Source organism: Apus apus, chromosome 2 (genome assembly GCF_020740795.1).
Source record: "Apus apus isolate bApuApu2 chromosome 2, bApuApu2.pri.cur, whole genome shotgun sequence".
Taxonomy (NCBI): domain Eukaryota; kingdom Metazoa; phylum Chordata; class Aves; order Apodiformes; family Apodidae; genus Apus; species Apus apus.
This window is the reverse complement of record NC_067283.1, coordinates 133,512,644-133,534,637: the sequence shown is the minus strand read 5'-3', so window position 1 is coordinate 133,534,637 and position 21,994 is coordinate 133,512,644. Positions and strand designations below refer to the sequence as shown.

The 21,994-nt window shown below is 41.4% G+C and overlaps 2 protein-coding genes across 3 annotated transcripts; both read left to right on the top strand.

Annotated features, from left to right (window-relative positions):
• Positions 1–134: 134 nt before the first annotated feature.
• MTERF3 (mitochondrial transcription termination factor 3) lies at positions 135–13,983 on the top strand. 2 transcript variants are annotated; one of them, XM_051611480.1, is made up of 8 exons: positions 135–251; positions 752–1,103; positions 3,253–3,405; positions 4,393–4,582; positions 8,890–9,037; positions 10,311–10,382; positions 13,189–13,350; positions 13,730–13,983. In XM_051611480.1, the coding sequence occupies exons 2-8, from the start codon at positions 773–775 to the stop codon at positions 13,922–13,924; spliced, it is 1,251 nt and encodes a 416-aa protein (XP_051467440.1). In that variant the 5' UTR covers positions 135–251; positions 752–772; the 3' UTR covers positions 13,925–13,983. The 2 variants fall into 2 exon arrangements, with proteins under 2 accessions (XP_051467440.1, XP_051467441.1); XM_051611481.1 differs by lacking the exon at positions 135–251 and adding an exon at positions 300–645.
• Positions 13,984–16,946: 2,963 nt separating this feature from the next.
• On the top strand, positions 16,947–21,694 carry LOC127381197 (cytochrome b-c1 complex subunit 7). Its single transcript, XM_051611152.1, has 4 exons — positions 16,947–17,038; positions 18,310–18,381; positions 20,120–20,286; positions 21,453–21,694. The coding sequence occupies exons 1-4, from the start codon at positions 17,020–17,022 to the stop codon at positions 21,528–21,530; spliced, it is 336 nt and encodes a 111-aa protein (XP_051467112.1). The 5' UTR covers positions 16,947–17,019; the 3' UTR covers positions 21,531–21,694.
• Positions 21,695–21,994: the final 300 nt, after the last annotated feature.

The following is a 21,994-nucleotide window of genomic DNA, read 5'->3' as shown; positions in this document are numbered from 1 at the left end:
TGCGGGAGGAGGGGGCAGCGCCGCGGCCGCCGTGCCGAGGGGCGGAGCTGCCCTGCCGCCCACGCGGTGCGGGAGGGAGGGAGGGAGAAACGGAGCAGGGGCGGGGGGAGGCGGAGCCGCACCTCCCTCGCTGAGCAAGCGGTGGGAAGGTCCCTTTGCTGCCTGCCCCCCCACCCCCCGTCCCTGCTCCCGAATGGTCTCGCCCGAGCTGGCCCGGGGGTCACGCGTGCGGGCCGGGCCGTGCGGGGCAGGTGAGGCGCTGGCGGGGCCTGCGGGGCGGGGGCCGGGATCGGAACCGGGATCGGGACCGGGGCCGGGCGGCCGCCCTCGCCCTCCCGCGGGCCGGGGGCGCTGCGTGCGGAGCCGCGCGTCTTCGCGCAGGCCTGATGCCCAGGGTGCCGGCCTGGGGCGGCCCAGCGAGGGCCGGCCCAGCGTCCCGGCTTCTCCCCGCCCTCCCGCCGCCCCGTGGCGGGGTGTGCGCGGAGGGTGCGGGCCCTTGAGGGGGGCTGAGGGCCCTGCTGGCCGCTCCCGAGGGAACGGCTGTTCGGGGAAGCGGGCTGTGGCGTTCAGAGCCGGCTCCTCTCCTCAGCGGTGCCGCCTCTGGTTGTCGCGCGTTTCAAGCCGCTTCCTCATGCTTTGTAGCGAGTAATTTCTGCTTTAATGCTCAAGGGGATTAACACTCGCGCTCCCAGCCCTGCGGCCGGGGCGAGGTAGCGCCTGCGTTGCTCCTCAGGCCTTTTTCTCCCCGCAGGATGCTGTGCTGAGCTGGGCGATGGCTGTGTGGGCCGGGCAGGCCTCCCGCTGGCGCTGCCTGCTGCCCGCGGCCCGTGCTGCCGCCTTTCCTGGGAGGCTGCGGGCCCGCGGCAGCACCGCGCCGGCCTGTCGAGGGTTTCCCCCTCTGGTCCTGCTGCCCTGTAGAAAGGAAGTTCTTGCGTGGAGATTGCAGGCATGCAGGCACGTGTCTGTAGGAAGCTGTTCTTCACCCGACAGTGCCAAGGATGAATCCTTTTCTTCTCCCGAAAGTAACTTGCCTTCACCAGCGAAACAGGAGCAAGTAAAAGCAGAAATATTACCTGACCCAAATGCAAAAATACTGTATGAAGGTAAGAGACCTTAGGGATACCATTTCTCCCAAATTTCCAAATGGTGTTTTCAGTATGTATTACTCTTGGCTCTTCTTTTTTGGCCTGTGTATCTAAATCATTTGTCTGAACTTCACAACTTTCACTGGTTTTTATCCCAGTAGTTATCACAATTCCTGTGGTCCCTCTAGCATATAAAGAATACTTTCAAGCTGAAAGAAAACGTTTGGGGTAGATATGTTGATCTGAAGCTGCTGTTTGAAGGCCTTTTCATAATTTTACGTGCAGCAGCTGAGCATTTGCCTTCCCTGCATAGATTTTCTGGTGCAAAACAAAGGGGTTGGTTGGATTTTGGTCAAGTTTTTTAAGTCGGGGTTGGGGGAGCAGCTCAGGCTCAACGGCCCAACCCAGCCGTTTGAGTGATTGGGGGTGAACATCAGGAGGCAGCAGTGGGAAGCCTGCTTAAGCACTGTCCTGCTGAGAAATGCACATCCAACTGTCTCTTGAGGAAAGGAGTTGGATACAAGGTCACCTTGGTGTTGTTACCCTGAGGAAATTGCCTCACTTTTCTGCACTTTTAGATCTGAGGGTGAAAAAAACCCACCAACCTCAGAAAATAATTCTAGTATGCTGAGGAAACTTAACTCTGGATTACTGAATTGCCTTGTATGTTCAGATTCAGCTTTGAGCCCAGCCAACTTGGATCCTACAGAGCTTATTTTTGGGGTGGCTCAGAGCTGCAACTGAGATCTCTGTGTTTGTGCAGCTGGGTCTGGATACAGTGCTGCACCAGAACTGACAGGTCAGCCAACTCCTATGTGTTTGCACCTGCGGTGCAGTTTATCTATATGCCAGATTTTTATTTGCCAGCAGACTTAGTGTTATGTATGTGTGTGTGGAGCATTTTGCCCAGTTGGCAGTGTATGTAATGGAAAAAATGTAATTACTAACTTTTTTTTGTAACTTTAGGTGAGTTGTATCAACCTGATAGGAGGTTTGAGGAGCTTAAAGTAGCAAAAAAAAAGAGCATCTGTGCTTCCAGAGTGGACCTTGGTGTATATTTGTTCAGTTCTCAACAAGTTGAAAGGAAATACTTGATATCCATAGAGATTCCTAGAGAGTTCTTAATTACTGTTTAAGGTGTAACTGTTGCTAAAAACACTTTTGTTTCTGAGTCGTTGAGAAGATGTGGCAAGACCTTCAACAATTATTGAGCTAGTCTGTGCAACCCTTCCTGGAACATTAGGATCATCCAACATATTCTGGAATTTATCTTGGTCGTTCTGGTGTGGCTTTGTTTTCTTGACATAGAAGAGAGTTACCCCACTCTCTAGGAAGTCATTGTGCAAAGGTACAGATCCAGAAAATCCCCATACTGAGTTTATAATTAGGTCAGCAGTCGGTTTCATAATTGAGGTAGATGCTAGCAGTCATCCTGCAAACAGTATTTTTGATCTAGCTGCTGTATACACCTGTCATTGGAAAAATAGAACAGTTTAGGGAAATATATTTTTGAAAGATGCTGAGCTCTGTGACTTGCAACACTTAAGGGAAACCAAGCATAATGGTGTTTATTTGGAAACCTTACTGAGCAGGAAATGGAGCTTGATTTCTTTAGCTGTTAGAGGTGGTGGCAGTCAGCAGCCATTCTGTAATGGATAAGACATGATAGCTTGGTTGGAGTTGGCTGTGAAATACCTTCAAAGTTAAAACAACTGTGGTTCAGGCGTCAGATTCAGAAGAGACACAAGGTAGTGGGCTCGTCAGGTTATGAAAAATAATAATTGCAGTAGCCTTTGATCTGGAAATGATCAGGCAGGAATGCATTTGTGGAGACGTGAAAGAAGATTCTTTTTCAAGAAAGTGATGTTATCTGTTGTCTGCAGTGATCAAGGCAATAGGCTGAAGGCAGGTTTACTGGGTACTATACTTAGATTGGGCTGCCTGAGCATCAGAGTTGATGGACACTGACATGGAGATGGAACAGGGGCAAAAACTGGGAGTAGCGTCTATATTTTCATATGTTTTCAAATAACAATAGGTTGGCTGTTCATCTCATGCACAGTATTCTTGCATTTTGAAATATATTTTTAGAGATCTGTGTAGTATATTGTGGCAGCAGCTTTGTCTTTCACTAAATGCATCTGGGTCTTCTATATTTGTTCCTTAGACTGGGATGACATCTCACCTTCATCTGCTTTGGAGCAGATTTCTGAGGAAGAAGCTGTGCAGATCATTGCAGAACCAATTCTTCCCCTTCAGTCTTCAACGCTCCGAGATTATGTTGATCACTCAGAAACTCTGGCGAAACTTGTCCACCTAGGTATGTGTGATATGATGTGGTCTGCCTGCATCTGAGGCTCTGGAGATTCAATAATTCATGTTTTAATCTTACTGTAAATTTGAAAATAGGAATAGTGGCTAAGGGCAGCAGAATGTTATCCAGGGTAAATGGAAAAAGAAAGGGGACTGCATGATTCACTAGCAATGTCATATTAGTTGAAGACAGGGCTGGCTAGTTTTTCTCCCTTAGTATATGCTATAAGGGGGCAGGTCCTGCAGCTTCTGGAGGTGGGGAGCACTTCGTGTAACTTGATTGGTGTCTCTTACTTTGGACTGGCTAAGGATACTTTAATTTGCTGCAAAAGAGATTACAGCTCTCAGTCCTTAGAAGGAAGGGGAGTGGTTCCTGTGCAGTCTTGAAAGTGGGGCAAAGTGAACTGGAGAGGCAAGGAGAAAGGTATGGAAGAGGACATTAGTTCTCACCAAAAGCACTTGGACTGTGCAAGGCTAGATGAATTAAGGGTTACTGGCAGCCTCCTTGTTTCCCGAAAGTGCAAGAAACACTAGAAGGAGGTTGGAGAAATAAATATTTGAGAAGGGAAGATCTGGTTCTGTGCAGTAAAAATGCCTGTGTGTGAATGAAAGGCACTTCACTGCAAAACTGTCCCCTTCCTTTGCATAGTGGAGTTAGGAATTCCTCACACAGGTATTTCTGTGCAACAAGAGTAGGTCTCTACATGTGGCACATGCTAGTGTACTTGATTCCTCACATGCAGGATTCACTGCACATGTCTTCCTTCAAAAAATAAACTTAGGAAAAGCAACTAAAATGACTGCTTGTTTTATCTGGAATCTTTCTACAGTATACCAGGTGTTGTGACTTTGCTGTGCTGAGCAACTGAAGTATGCTAAATCAGTGCAAAAAAAAAAAAAAAAGTCCTGTAAATTTCACCATGTTTTCTTGAAACATTTACAGGAAGTAGGGGCTGTGTTTAATTAAAAAAATACCTAATTTTGTTTGTTGTAGGAGTTGACTTATCCCAAGTGGAAAAACGTCAAAAGGCAGGTCAACTTTTACTGACTTTGGACTTTGAAAAAGATATAAGAAAAATACTTCTATTTCTTAAGGATGTGGGTGTAGAAGACAATCAGCTGGGATCGTTCCTGACCAAAAATCCGTATATCCTTGCTGAAGATCTGGAAGCTTTAGAAACCAGGTAAGCCTTTTAAATAGCAGCAGGATATTAAGCCCGTTATCTTGAAGATCAGGTTTCCCAGTTGCCTTAACCTTGTATGAACCTGTGTTGCTGCTGCTTCCTTCCTTACTCGATCCCTGGCTCCATATTTCTGTGCCTTCCCATCAGTCAGCATTAACTGGTGGTATCAGAAGTGAATGCCCTGATCCACCTGAAAACTGTCCATTAACAAATTTCACTGGTTATCCCTGTCTCTGCCACAGAGGAAGCAGCTTGTCATTCTAGGTTGTTTGCTAAGTCGCTCTGTCATCTTAAGATTCCAAAATGTTGGTTCCTGAGGCTTTACCTAAATTTGTAACCTCCATTTGTAACCAATATTAATCTCTTCAGTGGAAGTGCCTTGAAACCACTCTTCTAGAGGATATGTCTACCCAGACCTTGTAAGGTCTGCACTAAAAAAAGCAGACCATATCTCTTCTGTGTTTATTTCTAATAGCAGTAGAAGATTTTGGTGACAACTTTTCCTGTGGTCCAGCTCAAACTGAGCAGAAGACAACAATGAACTAATTTTTGTGTGTGGTCAGAGTTGCAAGGCCCTAGACTGTTCCTCAGTGTCACCCAGCTTGTCTGTGCATAAGGGTAAATACCCCTCTCTCAAGAAGATTTAATATTTTAGACCAAAGCTTATTTAGTTAGCTGCCCTGTGGAGTTTGGTTTTTAGTCAGTTTTTTCTAATGTTATTACTGTATTTTCCAAAAACACCAAGGGTGGAATTATTTCTCTTTTTCTTTTTTAGAGAAAAGTCATTGTGTTTATGGGTGTGGCATGGTCTAAGACATTATGGATAGCAGCAATCCATTCTTCTGTTGGAAATCAACCCCTTTTATTCTCTTTTGTCACATGGGTGTGCACCTTGCCCACATGAGTGCAGATTTTGACTTTTCCTTCAGTCAGCTAGAGTGCTGGACTTCATCCTGCAGTGATTGAGATGCCTGTGCTGATGCTGGTCAAGTTGTGGTTTTATGCTTGTAACTGGCCGTGTCTCTTCACAGAAGCCTGTCCTTAGTATTCTTGCATTGTTAACTTGGGAGGACTATTTCTAGAGCTTTAAAGATGAGGTTTATATTTGTGGCAGAAAGCCTTTAACTTCTAAAGAAAAGTCCTCCTAAAGTTAAATAACTGGAATTAAAATCAAGATCTTTGGAAATAATGCGCTGTAGTAATATAAATATATTGTTTAAAATTATTCTTAATTCTTCATTTATCTGAAATAACTTAATGTAGGTATTGAACCCCTATTTTCATTAATCCACAGTCACTTTTTGCAAAGGTGCTTTACCCTAGAGGAATGGTGTGGTGACTTGTAACTGCATTCCAGTCTTCCTCCTTGTTGGTTTATGGGTACAAACAGCTGCTCTGTATTCCTTTGCCAGATTTTTGCAGTTGGGATCCCACTGAGACATGAGTTTTCAGCTATCAGCACCAGACTATGGGGTGTACCTTTTTCTTTTTTTTTTTTTTTTTTCCTTTTTTTCCCTTATCTGTGTGTGTTTTTTGGTTGTTTGTGGGTTGTTTTTTTTTCACTTAACCTGTGACTTGAAGTCAGAGATCCTAACTTTCTTTACTCATGTATCATATCTGTTTCATGTGTACCTATAAGAAGTTTGATTCTGAAATGGAATTACTTATTCTTTTGATTCATAATGCCATTAGGTGTGTTGATCATAGAAAAAAAAAATGCAGGGAAATGGACTTTTAAAATTATTCCAGACAGGCTTGCAATAATTTAACAGTTCTTCTACAGAACAAACTGTGTGTGTGTATGCACTTTGTAATGAACTCAAAACATCTTGTTCTTTAAAAAGGCCAGAAAAGAAAGTCTTTCTACTTGGCTCTTGCACATAGTAGCTGTCCAAGACAGAGATCTGAAAATACGGCTTTTTGGAAACAAACACGTTAGTAGACTCATGTCTAACACAGACCTGACTTTTCTTCATTCTCCTCTGTTCTTCCATCCTCCTGTGCAGTAAGCGGCCTTTCAGGAAAAAAAATATCCAAAAAGAACCTTTGTCATTTTTCAGCATTAATTTTGAGTCTAGATGTCAGAGTTGCTTGTACTCTTCTGAAGAGATTATTTTTTGCTATGATAAACTCTAACATTCTAACTCCCCTGTGAAGTCAGATTTTCAGTGACTGTACTGTGGCACTGCCTGGTTAGTAAAGTAGGGGCTGAACATTTTCTGCAGCTTGATTTTCCCCCCCCCCAGTAAGTTTATCTCTGGCTCTGGTGAATGCTCTCCTGTAAGCTTTAAAGTAAGTGTACCATGGCAGGTGTATGGCAGGCTGTGAAGTGAATGTGTCTGATAGCTGTCTTTTTAAAGCTGAGTATCACCTTTGCATAAACACTTCTGTGCAGATGGACATGGTATTGGTTACATCACTCTGGAATGTTTTATTGCTATGGATTCCAGGTTGCCAGGAAACAAAACACAAATTTCAATAGATTTGGCATTTGGCTTCAGATAAACACTGTAAAAGTCAAAACATTCCATAATTCATAACAATTCTGACAGTTGCAAATCAGTGTCTGCACTGCAGCTGCACCAGATGCTTTGTTTTATGGTATTGTTAATGATGACTTAAAACTGTTAACATGCTACATAGAACTGCTGACCCCTGTAACAGAACGAGAGCTAACACTCTCAAACTTATCTCAAACCTTAGTCAGGTTACACAGTTATGCTTCTTTAATATATAAGTTTCTAGAATCAGGTTATCACAGTCTTCCCATCCCTCTTTTAACCTTCTTGCCTTTCTAGGATGCAAATAAATTCTTCAGATGTGAATCTTAATGACTTGTTAACAGAAAACAAGTGAAGAGGGGTCAGGCCAACCAAAAGGTTTTATTTTTAATCTGCCCTTTTAGGTATGTTCCTAGAATGCTTGGCAGTTGTGCCCTTGAAAAATTGACTGGAAAATGAATAGTGTAGCCAAGCTGCAGTATTCAAAATATAATGGGATAATTTTTGAAGGGCCATTGTGTATTGTTATGTTCTGCATTTCTCCCCCTCCAAACTCCTTGTCTCTGAGGCTCCTGCAGCCAATTCCATCAGTGTTACCTGGAGCCCAGGTTGCTACATTCTGTGTTGGGATGGCTGCTGCATTAGGGAACTTGTCCTTCAGAGCTTGTTCTTTGATTTTCTATCTAGGGGGTTTTGGCTTGTGATGACTTCACTTTTAAGGGTTTGTGGAAAGAGGTCGTAGTGACTGGAAGGTATTTTTAATCTCCACAAGATGAGATTTAACACACAGCCTATCTTTTGCTGAATATCTGCTTCTGCAGAATATTCTGCAATTTATTTAGTATCTTAATTACTGCCAGATAAATTCAGTTCTTGTATGCTCTTAAGTTCACCTGGCAGCAAATACTTCTGAATCTGCTTACCTATAACCAAAGCAAACCTTTTCAAATTGTACTTTTTTCTTTATTTTTTTTGCTAAATGATGGCATGTGGATTAATCATGTCTCTATTTTGTGGGCTGTATTTCCCCCCATTAAGTTTTTTGGAAGCTGTGGTAATAATCTACTGCTAGTAGTACTTGAAATAGGATTTCACTTTCACTGAATTCAAAAAAGTTCAGAAAAAGTTTTTACTTGGAAAGAGAAAAAAAACCAAACAACTCAAAACTGTTAAACATAAAAACTTCGGTCAACTCCTCCTTTCTGACAGCCAGGTATTTTGAAACTAAATCCTTGGACCAGTGACTGAAAGTAGGAACCTATTGTAACAAAAGTAACTTCAGTTGATTTAGAAATGTCTTTGGACAGTGTCTCTACAGATGGTATTGTTGTATGATATTTCTACTCCAGTGCTATTGGCAAAACAGGGATGTATGAGATACACTACTCTGTTCTTTCAGCAGTAGAAATGGAATTCATTAAAATAGCAAAAGGCTGTATATGTCTTCTTGTCCATACCCTATGATGATCTATTAATATGTTTGCAATCTAGGAAACAGGCTGGTAGTTAAACATAGGTTAACATAGTTATCTGCTTAAGTACAGCTGGGAGGAATTAAAATCTGTCTTCAGTATTGACATTCTGCTCTGAGATTTATTTTACTTCTAATTAATTGGAAGGGATGGTATTTTACTTTTATGATAACTACAGATTTCACCCTAATTATTTTTGGCAGGGTTGCATGTTAATGCTAGAACATCTGTCTGTTTATAAGATATCACTGAGGAATTTAAGCATGTACTGAATAAATGGAGGCAATAAAATTTTCATCACTGGGTTGTTTTTTTTTTTTTGTTCTCTTTCTAGAGTGGATTACTTAAAATCAAAAAAATTTGGTACGGCAGAAATTGCTCAGATGGTCTCAAGAGCTCCATATTTGCTGTTGTTTTCAGTGGAAAGACTGGATAACAGACTGGGTTTCTTCAAAAAGGAACTTGGCCTCAGCGTAAAAAAGGTAAAGATTATACACTGAAGTCTTTTGGTGCTTTGTAAATTAAAACTGTAAGGCCTTGGAACACAAATACTTTAAGTGTTTGGAAGCTATTCACAAACATTAGTGACATTTCCAATGGTTAACACTGGGTTACAGGAAGGTAACATGATTTTAACAGTCTGTAGAGGTAATATGGACATCTAACATTCAAAGGTCCTGAAATACAGTTGCAGATGATCTGCTGCAGGTTATTTTTAAAAAAACATGTGTGTGTCCATTTTTATTATGCGATGGGTCAGAGGACTGAATCCATAGCTGAAACAGCAAGCAGCCTTTTTAACTGTTAGAAAATTAATTGGCTCTCCTAATCTCTTCAGGATACTGTAACACACTTAACTCATTCATGAAAAAATAATCTAATCTGTGAATATCGTATCAAACTAAATGTCAAATCATATGCTCAGATCACCAGGGCTAAGCCCTGGATTCTCCTGTGAGAGTGCTTACCACATGAAGTGCTTAGGAGATACTTAGCACCATGCTTTAGGATCTTCAGAGGAGGTTGTAGCTGGAGTTTGTCAGAGTAAGTGGGCAGCGTTAGTTGTTCCCTGCAGTAGCTGGGGATTGTAATAAGTGTTACGTTTTAAGTGGAAATAGGTGTTCTTCTGTTGGCTTCTACTTTCTGAACAGTTATAGCTGCTGCAGTGCCTGTTCCTGGCCTTTCCAGGCTTGAGATAAGAGACCTCTCAGGAAGAGGGTTTAGTCATGGCCTTCTACTGAGAGCTAATTACAAGTAATCACATAGCTTAGGGATGTGGAATAATGTGTTGTATTGCTGTAATACTGTGGTCTAACCAGATCCCGAGGTAGACAAATACCACTGCAGCTCAAAAATCCCCTTATAGTCTCTATCAAGTAGTGTTTTGTTAACTTGTTTCTTTTTTTTTTTTTTTTAAACTTGAGCACTGAGAGTGATTGGGCACTTGAGCATGTTTTCCATTTTTTTGTATGCATTTTACTCCCTCTTCCTCTCTGTTTCCCAACAGCTATGTTATTTTCCATACAAACATATTTGAGTAACCTTTTGCAGCTCAATACGTTGCTGTTTGCTGTTTCATGCAAACTCATCTTTGGGGTAGAGATAAAATGAAATGCAAGTGAAAGTGCATCCCTCTTCCAACTGGAAAAAAAAAAAAAAAGATAGTGATCTCATATCAACTTCTTCTTTCACAGATCAATTCACAAACAAGCTTTCACTAACCATCTTTCCTTTGTGTGTTTTCCCTAATTGTAGACAAAGGATCTGGTAGTTCGTCTTCCAAGGCTACTGACTGGCAAACTGGAGCCTGTAAAAGAAAATCTCCAGGTGAGCTTATTAGTAGATACTAGAAGTGTATATTGTATATCCACATGGTTTAAGAGTTAACAGAATACAACTCCTGGAGGACAATCCTGTACAGAAAGATTTAATGAAATAATTTTAGTAAAGACACAAAATAACAGAGCATTTTGCTAAACATTTTCTTTTCTCCTATACCTTGCAAGCTTATAGCATACACGGAGCAGTATCTTACTCTGTCTTCTAATCTGATGTAGGTTAGAAACTTTACCTGTGTCCCTTCCTGTCAAAAGTTGCTATCTGATGACACAAATTGTTACTCATTTCTTTACACTGAAGGAAAAATAGGGCCTGCTTGCTCCTTTTTTTTCTTAATTAATATGTTTTTTTGCTAACTTGGATCACCATGAGGATTTAGGAGCAAGAAATGTGCAGTTGATTATTTTCCTCTTGGCAGGTAGCTAGTCTGCCAAAATGTGCATTTGACACCTATTGTCTGATAGCAGATGGTCATTATTAACAACTGTTGGGTAAATAACTTCAAACCCACAGGGACTCCTTTCTCCTTTGAAAGTGTAACTATGTATTGGTTTAATTATTGTGCTCTAAAGCCATCTAGGCCAAAGAGCATGATGTAGTGTAACAATTTGTGAAATCCTATTATCCTATAATGTGTAACTATGAATTAAAATATATGATTTTTAGACAGACCCGCTGTTCTGAAACTATTAAACACTGGGAATCTTCCAATCTGAAATGTGTGTGTGGTAAGGGAGGAGACTGGAAAGTAGCAGATTGTTCCAATTAATAGTGCTTTCTTTTTAATGAATATTGTTTCCACAGGCTAGGGATTTGGTATATTATAATGAATGTGGTTTTAAAATCCTCACTTCTATATGATTATCTTGTCTATCTACCAAAAAGTGTATAGTGTAGCATCCTTATTTTAAACATGTTCTAGAGTGAGAGGAAGGATTTTTAGGTCTTCACTATTTGAATCTACTGATAACTTAATAGCTGCAGCGTTCCAGGAGCTTGGATGTCTCAGATTCAGCACCTGGGTTCAGACCTCTATGTCCTAAGCTGGTGCTGGGCAGAGAAACCATATAGCAGCAGTTCAGAAGTGATCTGGTGGTGTCCCTCATTATGAGTGGCCTGTTACTTAAAACCACCCGTGCAGGTGATACTGGTTGTCAAAAGATAGCAATCATGGACTAAATGAGCTGAAGAACAGCTTCTTGCATCCTCTGAAGGTTTCATCAAACACAATTAGAGATTCATTGACAGGGTAAACTGGAAAGTTTGTATTAACACTGCTTGTTGTGGGTATCATGCAGAGTATGTTGAGTGTTGCTGGGGTTCACACAGTAAGGACATCAGCAGATGTGGTCTAGAGAGTCACTGAATATGAAGTATGTTTGCTGCTAACTGAGCACAGTCAAAGCAACTTACATTGAGCTCACCATTAATGTCAAGAGAGAGTTGGTCCATTTCATAGAAAAGGAAATAAAAGCTCAAGATTCTTGCCACAATTACCTTTATAGTGGAGCCAGCTATATATATCTCCCCTGATTTAACATCAAGTCTTACTCTCAGTTGTGTATCTTAATGCAGTAACTTAACCCCTGCCAATTCCAGGTTGGTGGAAGACCCCAGTGAAGTGCAAACACATCTCTTCATACTTGAATGCTGTCTGAGTTGTTTAGTATTTCTTGTGATGCTCAAATATTTATAAAGCAGATAAGGAAGAACCAGGAGTTGAGAGGTGTGATTAAAGTCACCTCTAGAAACAATTCCCTGTAAGGATTTGGAAGTCCTAAGGTACTATCAAAATGCAGATTCTCAGCCGTTGACTTTGTATTTGTCAGGCAGTTTTGGAAAGGAGCTGCAGTCTTGGCATATCAAACTGAAAAAACAAAAAGCACTACCTTTTTGCCAGCTGAAGTACCCGAGTTGGATTTGAAAGTCTGGTTATGTTGACTGGCAAGCACACCCACTACATGACTGAAAACAAGCTGCTTGTAAATGTCACCGGAGGATAGAAGAAACGGCTGAGTTACCAGACGCTTTTGTATGCTGAATTCCTTTCTCAACAACTCAATGGACTGCTTGCCACTCTGCACTTTGGGAGGAGTACTCATGATTTTATTGAAAAAATGTGTTTTATTTTCCTTTTGGGAAACCATAATTGAAGATGAGGCAGTCTCTGAAAAAGACATCTTACTTCAGACATTAACCAAATGTAAAATAAATTGAATGCACCTCATATCATACACATCATTTTCAGATTCAACAGACTTTAGTTGGAGACTAAAGGACTGAATTTATACTCCTTCATATAAAAATAAAACTTGGCTACATTAGCAAAAGAAATAGTGCATTAACAAAAGTAATCACTAGCTATTTGATTGCTGTGTTTTACAGAGCTCAACAGCTCTACAGCTAGAAAGTCGGTCTCTTTTGACAGCTCAGTATTGAAACTGATAAAAGACTCTTGGGGGAGAATTTTTGTGCTAGCAACTGCCACGTGTACTGAGGCACAGCTTTTTTTGTTCAGATCTCAGATAAGCTGAAAAATACATAGCATTTGCAGAAGTCCTCTTTACTGCAGGATACTATGTAAGCGAATTACACTTTAATCCAGAAAGATGAATAATTTGCACTGTCTAACTTGAGAGGAACTGGAGGGGCAGGTATTATTGTGGGTGTTATATGTTCTTGCCTCTGTGTGACAAAGTGTAGAAGAATTTTGCATTAGTTTATTTCAGTGGCATATTAAACTAAGCTGTTTGCTGTATCTGGCTTTTGAAGATAAAATTGTTCTCTTTTTCAGGTTTGTCAGATTGAACTTGGTTTTAAACATAATGAAATTCAAGAGATTGTGTTTAAAACACCCAAGATCTTAACTGCAAGTAAGAAGAGACTCAGACAGACATTTGACTACTTACACAACATAATGGGCATTCCCCACCACATGCTTACTCGCTTTCCTCAGGTGAGCTGTTAATCTGGGAGTAAATTTTAGGTTCTCTCTTTTCACTAGTTTGGTGGTGAAGGTGGAGCCTCACTTTCTCGGTTGTGATTACACAAAAGTAACATAGTTACATATAAAAACTGTCATGTTTAAGAAAGTTGTATCACTCCCCGATTCCCTTTGTGTATGTACTGCAGTATATTGTATTGAAACATTTATTTAGAATTTAGACAATTTGTATATAAATATAACCTACCTGATGTTTGACATAAATTAAGAGAAAAGATGCAAATTATTTGTTTTCACCCTAGATTTTCAGTTTGTCTAAAAAATACTCTTATTTTAGATTAATCAGTTGGAACTTTAGACAATGTAAAAGATGCATCCCTTTCTTTCTTAGGTTTTCAACTCAAAGCTATTACGGATCAAAGAGAGACATTTGTTTCTTACATTCTTGGGAAGAGCCCAGTATGACCCAGCACAACCCAGCTACATCTCTCTGAACCAGCTGGTATCCTTGCCTGATGAGGTGTTTTGCACAGAGATTGCCAAAGCTTCTATACAGGACTTTGAAAAATTCTTAAAAACGCTTTAATTAGTAACACGTACAAAAAATAGAATTAAGTTATGAAATAAACACATTTTATAAAACTACTCTTCTTTGTGGTCTCAACTTCTTAATTACTGGTTTAAACTTATTAAACATTTGTAGGGTGTAATGTTTCACAGTACTATTCTTTATGGTGACTTACAAATATATTTCAGAAGGATTAAGTGAATATATGTTGTTTGTTACTAATACAATCCTTGTTATTAATTGCTAATTTAATTGAGAGTGATACAGCACACTAACAGAGAAGTAAATTAAAGTGGAATCTTCTTTTGTTTTTCTTTCAATAATTTCAGAGTTTGGAGAGATGAAAAAAAACTGTCTAGTGACTTGTTTCATGTCTCACCCTCTGTCTTGCCCCCTCACTCTCGCTCCTAAAAATTAGAACAAGATAATGCAGTAGTGAAGAAGCGATATAATTACCTGCTTTTATCAGCTAATACTGGTATTCTTTTCCTTGTATGGTAGATGGAAATACAGTTACATATATGAAGCCCCTCATACAAACAGTAAATTTTCAACAGGCTACAAAAGTGTTTCTTTGTGAAGCTGGCTGCTGAAGCAGTGTAACTGCTGTGCAGTGAAACGTGGTTTGATGAAAATCAGCAAACAGAATCTAGGCAAATTATAAAAAGAAAATAAGATCCTATTAGATTTCAGAGATGTTCTATAGTTTTATTTTAAGTCACTTTTCTCTTCCCCTTGTTGAAAAGGGGAAGCAGTTTTTCTCCACCCCAATTAGATTTGTGTGGCTTTGGTATATAAGTAACCATACGAAAAGAGGCAGTAGTATAGAGTTAGTTATCTTGCTCAGTTAGAACAACTGAAGTAAATGCTAACATTAGGAATTGTGGGAGTATTAAAAGTACTTAATCCTATCAGTAAACAAATTGCATTAATCCAGAATTATCAAATGCTTCATGGTGTGTTTGGTCAAAGTGAAGAAACTGACTAAAGCCAAATGCAAACTGTCTGATAGTTTATTGTTCAGAAGTTTCCATTCTTTCTGTTGAAATAGTTCAGGAAACTGAAATCCAGATGTTTTCATTTGGATTTAAGCTTATTTAATGAAGAAGTCTCAGGGTTTTAAAAGCTTAGTATTGGAGTTTAAAATACCAGTTTGAGTCATAGTGGTGTAAGCCTGAAGAAGATTCTGTATGCAGACAGGAGAACAAAATTCAAAAGGTTAACTTTCCCTAATAGGTGGGAAACAGAGTAAGGTGAAAGAGGCATTTAAAGAATGAGAATAGTAGTGATCGCTGGATCACAACTTGGGTCTTTTATCCAAAATAAAAATTTCTAATTTTAATTACATCACCCAGGAAAAGGCATGTTGTCAGAACAAGCAGGGTGCAAAACAATTTACTGAGACTAGAAATAGTAAAAAGCCACATTCATTGTCTGCAGTATGTATCTGAGATGCTCTCTTTTGTCTTCTGTTCTCATGTTTCCCACTCTGCGGGTCTGGGTAGATGACTTGAAATCCTGTTTTTGGTCGAGTTGCAGAATATTAAATCTAAAGTGGTAGATAAATACTTTCCCCATTCCTTCCGTTCAAATAAAAATATCCATTTGATATGCTTACTTAGGTTTTGACTGTATTAAATGCTAATAACAAACTATAATCTTCAAACAATCTATTAAAAATTACTGTTTCTAGTAAAAATTCATGTTAATAGAAAGTATGTGGGTTCACAATGCCAAAGCAAAGAGTTTAGTTTTGCAGATTTACTCTGCTGTCCTTGTAATGATCTGTATTAGCATGTGACAAACCATTATAATATAAATTATACTGAAGAATACATATGGTCTTTTGAATGTCTTAAATGTTGAGGTCTTAACTGCTTTAATATTTTTAAATGTAAAAATCATTGCTGCCAGAACTCAACCAGTTTCTTTGAAATGTTAAGTGTGTGAGCTTATGCCAAAATAGCTTCCCAGAAATACTGTGAAGAAAGGAAGCATGAGATTTTACGGGAGTGCTAAAAGGAGAGGGGAGAGAGCACACATGAACTTTTTGAGAATTGTGCCAAATACTTTTTGGCTTTAAGATGAAAATAAAAAAAATCTATGGGAGAAATGTTTGGCCTAAAATTACCAAACTTATTGTAGGCTGCTGTTCTTGATAAGGGCTGGCAGCCTTTGATTAGGCACGTTGGTTAATGGAGGCTTGCTGGGAGCAGCAGGGCAAGGGCACTTCCCTCTCTGAGCTGCTTGTCTGCAGCCACGTGCTTTTGTGACCGAAATCGCCTACTCTGCCAACGTTTCTAGAATCATTCCATGTACTTACTTATTTTAAAATGCAGTGGACCATGTCTGAACCAGTTGCTGGGGCGAGGCACTGCTTGCACCTCAGAAACCGGCCCTTCACCGGGCAGCTGGGATGCCTGAGCAGAGGCAGGTTGCTGCTGCCTTCTGTGCCCGGCTCGGTGCTTTGCTTGCGGTGCTTTACAAGCGGACTAGTTTTAGGAAACACCTTCACCCCTCGGTTTGACGCTAAGGTCGAAGGAGCCTTCGCAGCACCCGGTTACACCAGCTGCGTTGCCTTGATCGGTGGTGGGTCTGAGGCCCGTGCGTGCCAAGATGAACTCTGGAAGCCCCAGTTGCGGCCGCGGCCAGACGGGTCTGCCGGTGAGAAGGGGAGCAGGGCTGGGGCCGGAGCGGCGGGATTCCGCGCGCTGCGGCTCAGGGCCAGCTTGCGGGGCGCTGTGCGGGCAGCGCGCTGTGCTGCTCTGAACAAGCGTTACCGACTCTAAAACGGGGCAAGCGTGAGGAAAAACCATGGTTAGGGGCACGGAGCCCACCGCGCGGGCTCGGCCTCCCGCCGCCCTTCCCGCCCGCGGGCAGCTGCGTGAGGGCAGCCCGTGCCCCGCAGCAGTTACCAGGGAGCTCTGGCGCCGGCGAGACGCCGCGGCACGGGCAGGCCGGGCGGGAGGTGCAGTCTGACCCCGGGGCCGCGGGGCCCGGCCCGGGCCCGCCCGCAGCCCCGCACGGCGCGTGCGCCAGCGCCGCGGCGCCGTGGGCGGGGCCGCCCCGCCCGGCGCGTGCCCCAGAAGGCCGCGCGCCGCGCCGAGGTGAAGATGGCGGCGAGGGCGTCAGGTGCGGGGCCGGGGGGGTGTGGGGCCGTGCGGGGCCGGCCCGACGGCTTCGCCGTGCTGGGCTTGGCCGGTCCGCGCCGGGAGGTGAGGCAGGCGGCGGGGAGGGAGGTCGGGAGCGGGCGGGCGGTGTGCGCCCGCTGCGCCCGCTGCGCCCGCTGCGCCCGGTGCCCTTGACGGGGCCGCGCCCGCAGGGGACGTGTCCCTGGCGCGGCTCTGGCGGGCCCGTCTCCTCACCCTCCCTTCCCTCCGTCTGAGCCCAGCGGGGACAGCCCGGCTCCGGCAGCCAGGTTCCCTGGGAGCGGTGGGGCAGGGGGTGCTGGGCGGCAGGGGAGGGGCCCTTGGGCTGCTCCGGGGGCCTCCGCGTCCTGCCCGGGCACGGGCTGCAGGCTTGGTTCCTCCTGTTCCTCCTTATCAAGTCTTAAAGTACGAGGGGGCAGAGCCCGGCGAGGCAGTGTGCTAATGGCATCTCGTTGTCCAGCGTGTTATGGGGTGACGCAGGAAGACAGCCGAGTGAGAGGCATGCGAGACTGCTCACCCTGGCTGCCTTGCCCATATCGTGCTGTTTCCGGATGTCTAGACCCCTTATCGAGTTACTTTAATGTTATTTGGTATTGTGTTGTACTTGATTATACGGACATTACGTTTTATTTGCTATCCAAAATCACAACTAAGAAAATACTAACATTCTATATGTGGTGTGTTTTTTGTTTTTAAAGTAAGTTTTTGGAGGTGGGGTTTTTTTTATGTTTCAGTGTTGACTTTGGCAGCTCTTTGGGAAAGAAGGCTGTGGAGTAGTGCTTAAGTAACTGGAGAGCAGAAGGTTAACAAGATAATGATATTCTGGTGTTGACATCGAGTTAACCTATAGTGACAGATACAAAATTTAGATAAATTATTTGAAAAGCATGATGGTTTTGCTTGATGTGAGACATCACATTTTTAGCTCAAGTAAGAGTTCATAGAGCCTAAAACTGTTGGTGGTCTCTTTGGCAATGAACTGTTAGCATTGTTCCAAGTCTTAAAACAGCCTAATATTCAAATGTAGTGAAACACAGGTCAAATTATTGCACGTAGCAAGCCTTCGTGCTGCCTCTTCAGTGTCAGTTAAGAGATACGGAAAAGCAGAGAGGCCAAGTCATGTACGTTCAAATTCAGACTTGATGTGTGGCATTACTGCATGTGAAGGAGGCCAGCAAATACCTGCGTACTGTTGTAGTATGTGTAAATGTTGAATTTTTGTCTTGCTCTGCCATTGATGGTGGTCACATTCAGTTGCAGGAGGTGGTCGCCTGATAGACAGGATCCGCAAGTGGTATTACAATGCAGCTGGATTCAACAAACTTGGTAAGTGTTTCATTGAGCTTTAAAAACTATGCAAGTGTAACAATATTCAAACTAGTCCTGGTTCATAACTGATGTATGTACATGCAGTTTGGCCTAAGTTTTTTTTATCAAAACTAGCCACTGTTTCTGTAGGGAAAAAGTTAGCAATAGTTAGTCACCCCGGTTGCTACCTAGTAATGAATCAGTGACTTTTCTGTTATTTCAGTGTTTGCTCTTAGTGAAGTAACTTATAACAGCTAAGATTGAGCTGGAGCAGTTGAAAAAACTTTCACCAAGCAATCCTGAAAGTTTGATTATTTATCTTTTCCCACCAAGTCACTTTCACCAGCCAGCATCTCCTAACCCAAAGCCTGCCCTTGAAGCTGGAGAGGTTCTCATGGATAGCAGTCTGTCTGTCTGCAATCCTTCTGCAAAGCATCCAAAGTGCAAAACAGGATTTAATTAGTTCTGCTCTTTGTATCATCATAACTTCACTTGGTGTCTCTGTGGCCTGTGCAGTGGTGAAGCAGGTTTAGTGTTTCCTTAACTAGAGGAGGTTGCTTTCGTGGTGTTGTCTTCAGTTTGTGCAGAGTTGTTACCAAGTTTGTTTCAGCTGTTTAGATGATAGAAATGTTCTTGAATGACAAGAGAATCTGAATATTCAGAGGCTGTAATTTATTGCTGACTACAATATGAGTGAATAATTTAACGGAAGTTAATATACCTGCCCTGAGGAAGTTGGAAAAAAAAACCTGTAAGACAACTGTAGAGGAATAAGATGAGGTCTGTCCTTCAGAGTTGTAGTGCTTAGCCCCTCTTCTTGTATCTGTCTGTTGAAATTCTTTAAGTCATTAATACTTTTTGCCACTTTTCTGGGAATGCAACTAAAAGCAAAGGAGAAATACCACCTAGTAATTAAAGTAGCAGCCATGCTCCCTGTGCCTATGAAACTGCTTTGAAGAATGTGGATCAAAAAGTTTTCTGCTTTACTGGGATGCTGCTACCAACTCACTTACATGAGATCAAGACCTTTAACCACAAGCTAGAAAGTATAAAATTGTAATTTGCATAGATCTTGGAAAGTTACAAAAGCAACAGTTTGTCCTAAGTTAATACTTATTCAACCAACCCTGCTTTTAAGTATTTCAGGAATTCTTTGTTCCACAGTGTGGGGGTGTACTTTGAGAAGACTAGGTACTTCTCCCTGATTTAACTTCTGATTTGTAGTGGTGAGAGAGAACTAATTTGCACACCAACATGTAGCTTCAGGTTTCCGTAGCTTAATACAGTCAATGAAGATCTAGTAGTTATGTAGAGTGGAGTTTAGAGAAGAATTCTTCAGTACTGAACTAGTTACATCTGTGGTTGACTGGCTAGTGAATTCAGAGCTCTTTAACCCTTTACCTAGACAGTCATATTAAATACAGATATAAAGTTAGTCCACCCCTCAGATCCAGAATAGTTATTGTTCTCTCTCTATATACATATACTCTTATGAAACACATTGGATTAAATGCCTTTTTCCCCCTATTCCTCCTTAAGAAAGAGAGTAAAACCAAGTAAATTGAATATGTGAAAGCCATAGAAAGAGTTTATTCTCTGTGAGCATTTACTGGTTCTCTTCTCCTGGATTGGGTTGTTTTTTCTTCATAACTTTGCATTGAAAGGGTTTTGGTCGTGTTCTGTAACAACCTGTATCAATCCTAAGTCCTACTTAAGAACACTTATTCACTGATATTGTAAAATCTTCTTGGTACAGGACTAATGCGAGATGATACCTTGTATGAAGATGATGATGTAAAAGAAGCACTGAGGAGACTTCCGGAACATCTTTATAATGAAAGAATATTTCGCATAAAGCGAGCACTTGACTTAAGCCTGAAACATCGGATCCTTCCAAAAGACCAGTGGGTGAAATATGAAGAGGTATGTGTACAGAGTGTTCCCAAGGTGCAGGTGTTAAATGGCACTGCTATGACTGATCTTTGGGATTTTCGATCTATGCATAAAGAGATACATGCTTATGGTCACTTTATAATGAGTAGATGAGTGTGTAGCTCTTAGGATAGCTCTGGAAAACACAGCTCTTGAACACTGTTTAAAAATCTCTGCTTTTCTGTGGAAATCAGAAAAGTTTACTCCAGATGTCAAAAGCTTAAGCTACAGTTTGGAACCATAGCATGTAGTTAGCCATCCGACAAAATACTTCTTCTAATCTATCAGATAAAGAAATACACTGTAGCTGGCTTGGAAATTCTTATAAAAGGTCTCTTGCTTTTTTGAGTAATTTCTTAATTTTATAGAAAATCTCGATGCAGAGCTTTTATTCATGAAGATACCAACAAAGAATAATTTAAGGGGAAGTCTTGCATGAAAAAAAGTATTGTCTTGTGATTTGAGAAACCAACTACACCTTCCTTTTCATATGTAACAAAAATTTATTTTTCTCGTAGTGGATTGATTCACAGACTGTACATTACTGTCCATCTTGGCTTTCTCCAAGTTATCAGGCAGAGAAGAATCTTATCACTAAATTTCTGACTATAGGGTAGTGCCAAGGGTATTATGTCTCTCTGTATAAACAGAGGCTGTTTCTTGTGGTGTTATTGGTAATACTTAGGTAATTGCTTCATTGAATAACTGATTGTGTGGTTCCTTAAGCAGCAGTTTGGTTTGTGTTAAACACAGTCAAGGTGCTCCACTTAATCCAATTTTACAGTGCTGTTTAGAAGTTAAGTTCAAAATGCATTTCTCCAGAGTATTATAGTTGAACTTTGAAGTAATTAAAGTGGATCTTGTACATTTAGGTATCTGCCAAAAGAACATTTTTCCTAAAGGTATAGCTGGAAGCTTGTTAATGTTGGTGAGCTATTAAGAATTAGTGGTTGCTGCACTAAAGAATTTGTCATTGCAAACCTGGCAGACACAAAGTTTACCTTTTCAGACTACGTAAAGTTTTGTTTCTATTTTTTCTCATTAGGTTGTGTTTTAGTCAAATCTGAGGAGCAATGAGAGACACTTAATCTGTAGGAATAGCCTGAGATCTTTCTGGACTTCTCTTTAAGTTTAAACACATTCTCTTCTTTTTTCAGGATAAGCATTATCTTGAACCGTACCTAAAAGAAGTAATCCGTGAAAGACTCGAAAGAGAAGCATGGAACAAGAAATAACTATTGAACTACTTCATGCAAATACCCACGTATTTCTGATATTTTTAAACATTTGGTTATAGAGGTCTACAGGGAGGCAAATGTGAGTCTGAGGAATACTGTTTCAGCTTGTTCATTGAAACTATTCATCCAACTAAAATAAACATGTCAAAGTATAAAATCTACTTGGAAGAGTTCTTTGTAAATGTTAACAAGCTAATGTTCAGATCTTTCCTATGAGCATATACATTACATATTAGCTTAGCAGTATGCAGTCTTCATTCCAGCTTTTTGATTCTTTCTCTTTCCATAGTACAGCTGTTTTCTGCAGTTGTAGGGTTAGGTAAGAAACATGCATGTTTGGTGCTAGTCACTCTGTTAAATTTAAAAGGGAGTGCTTATTTCCTTCATCACTTCTCCCTGAAGACAGTGATGCTGGCCTAGTGTTGATGTTTCAGTGGCACCACGAGACAGCAGACAGTAAT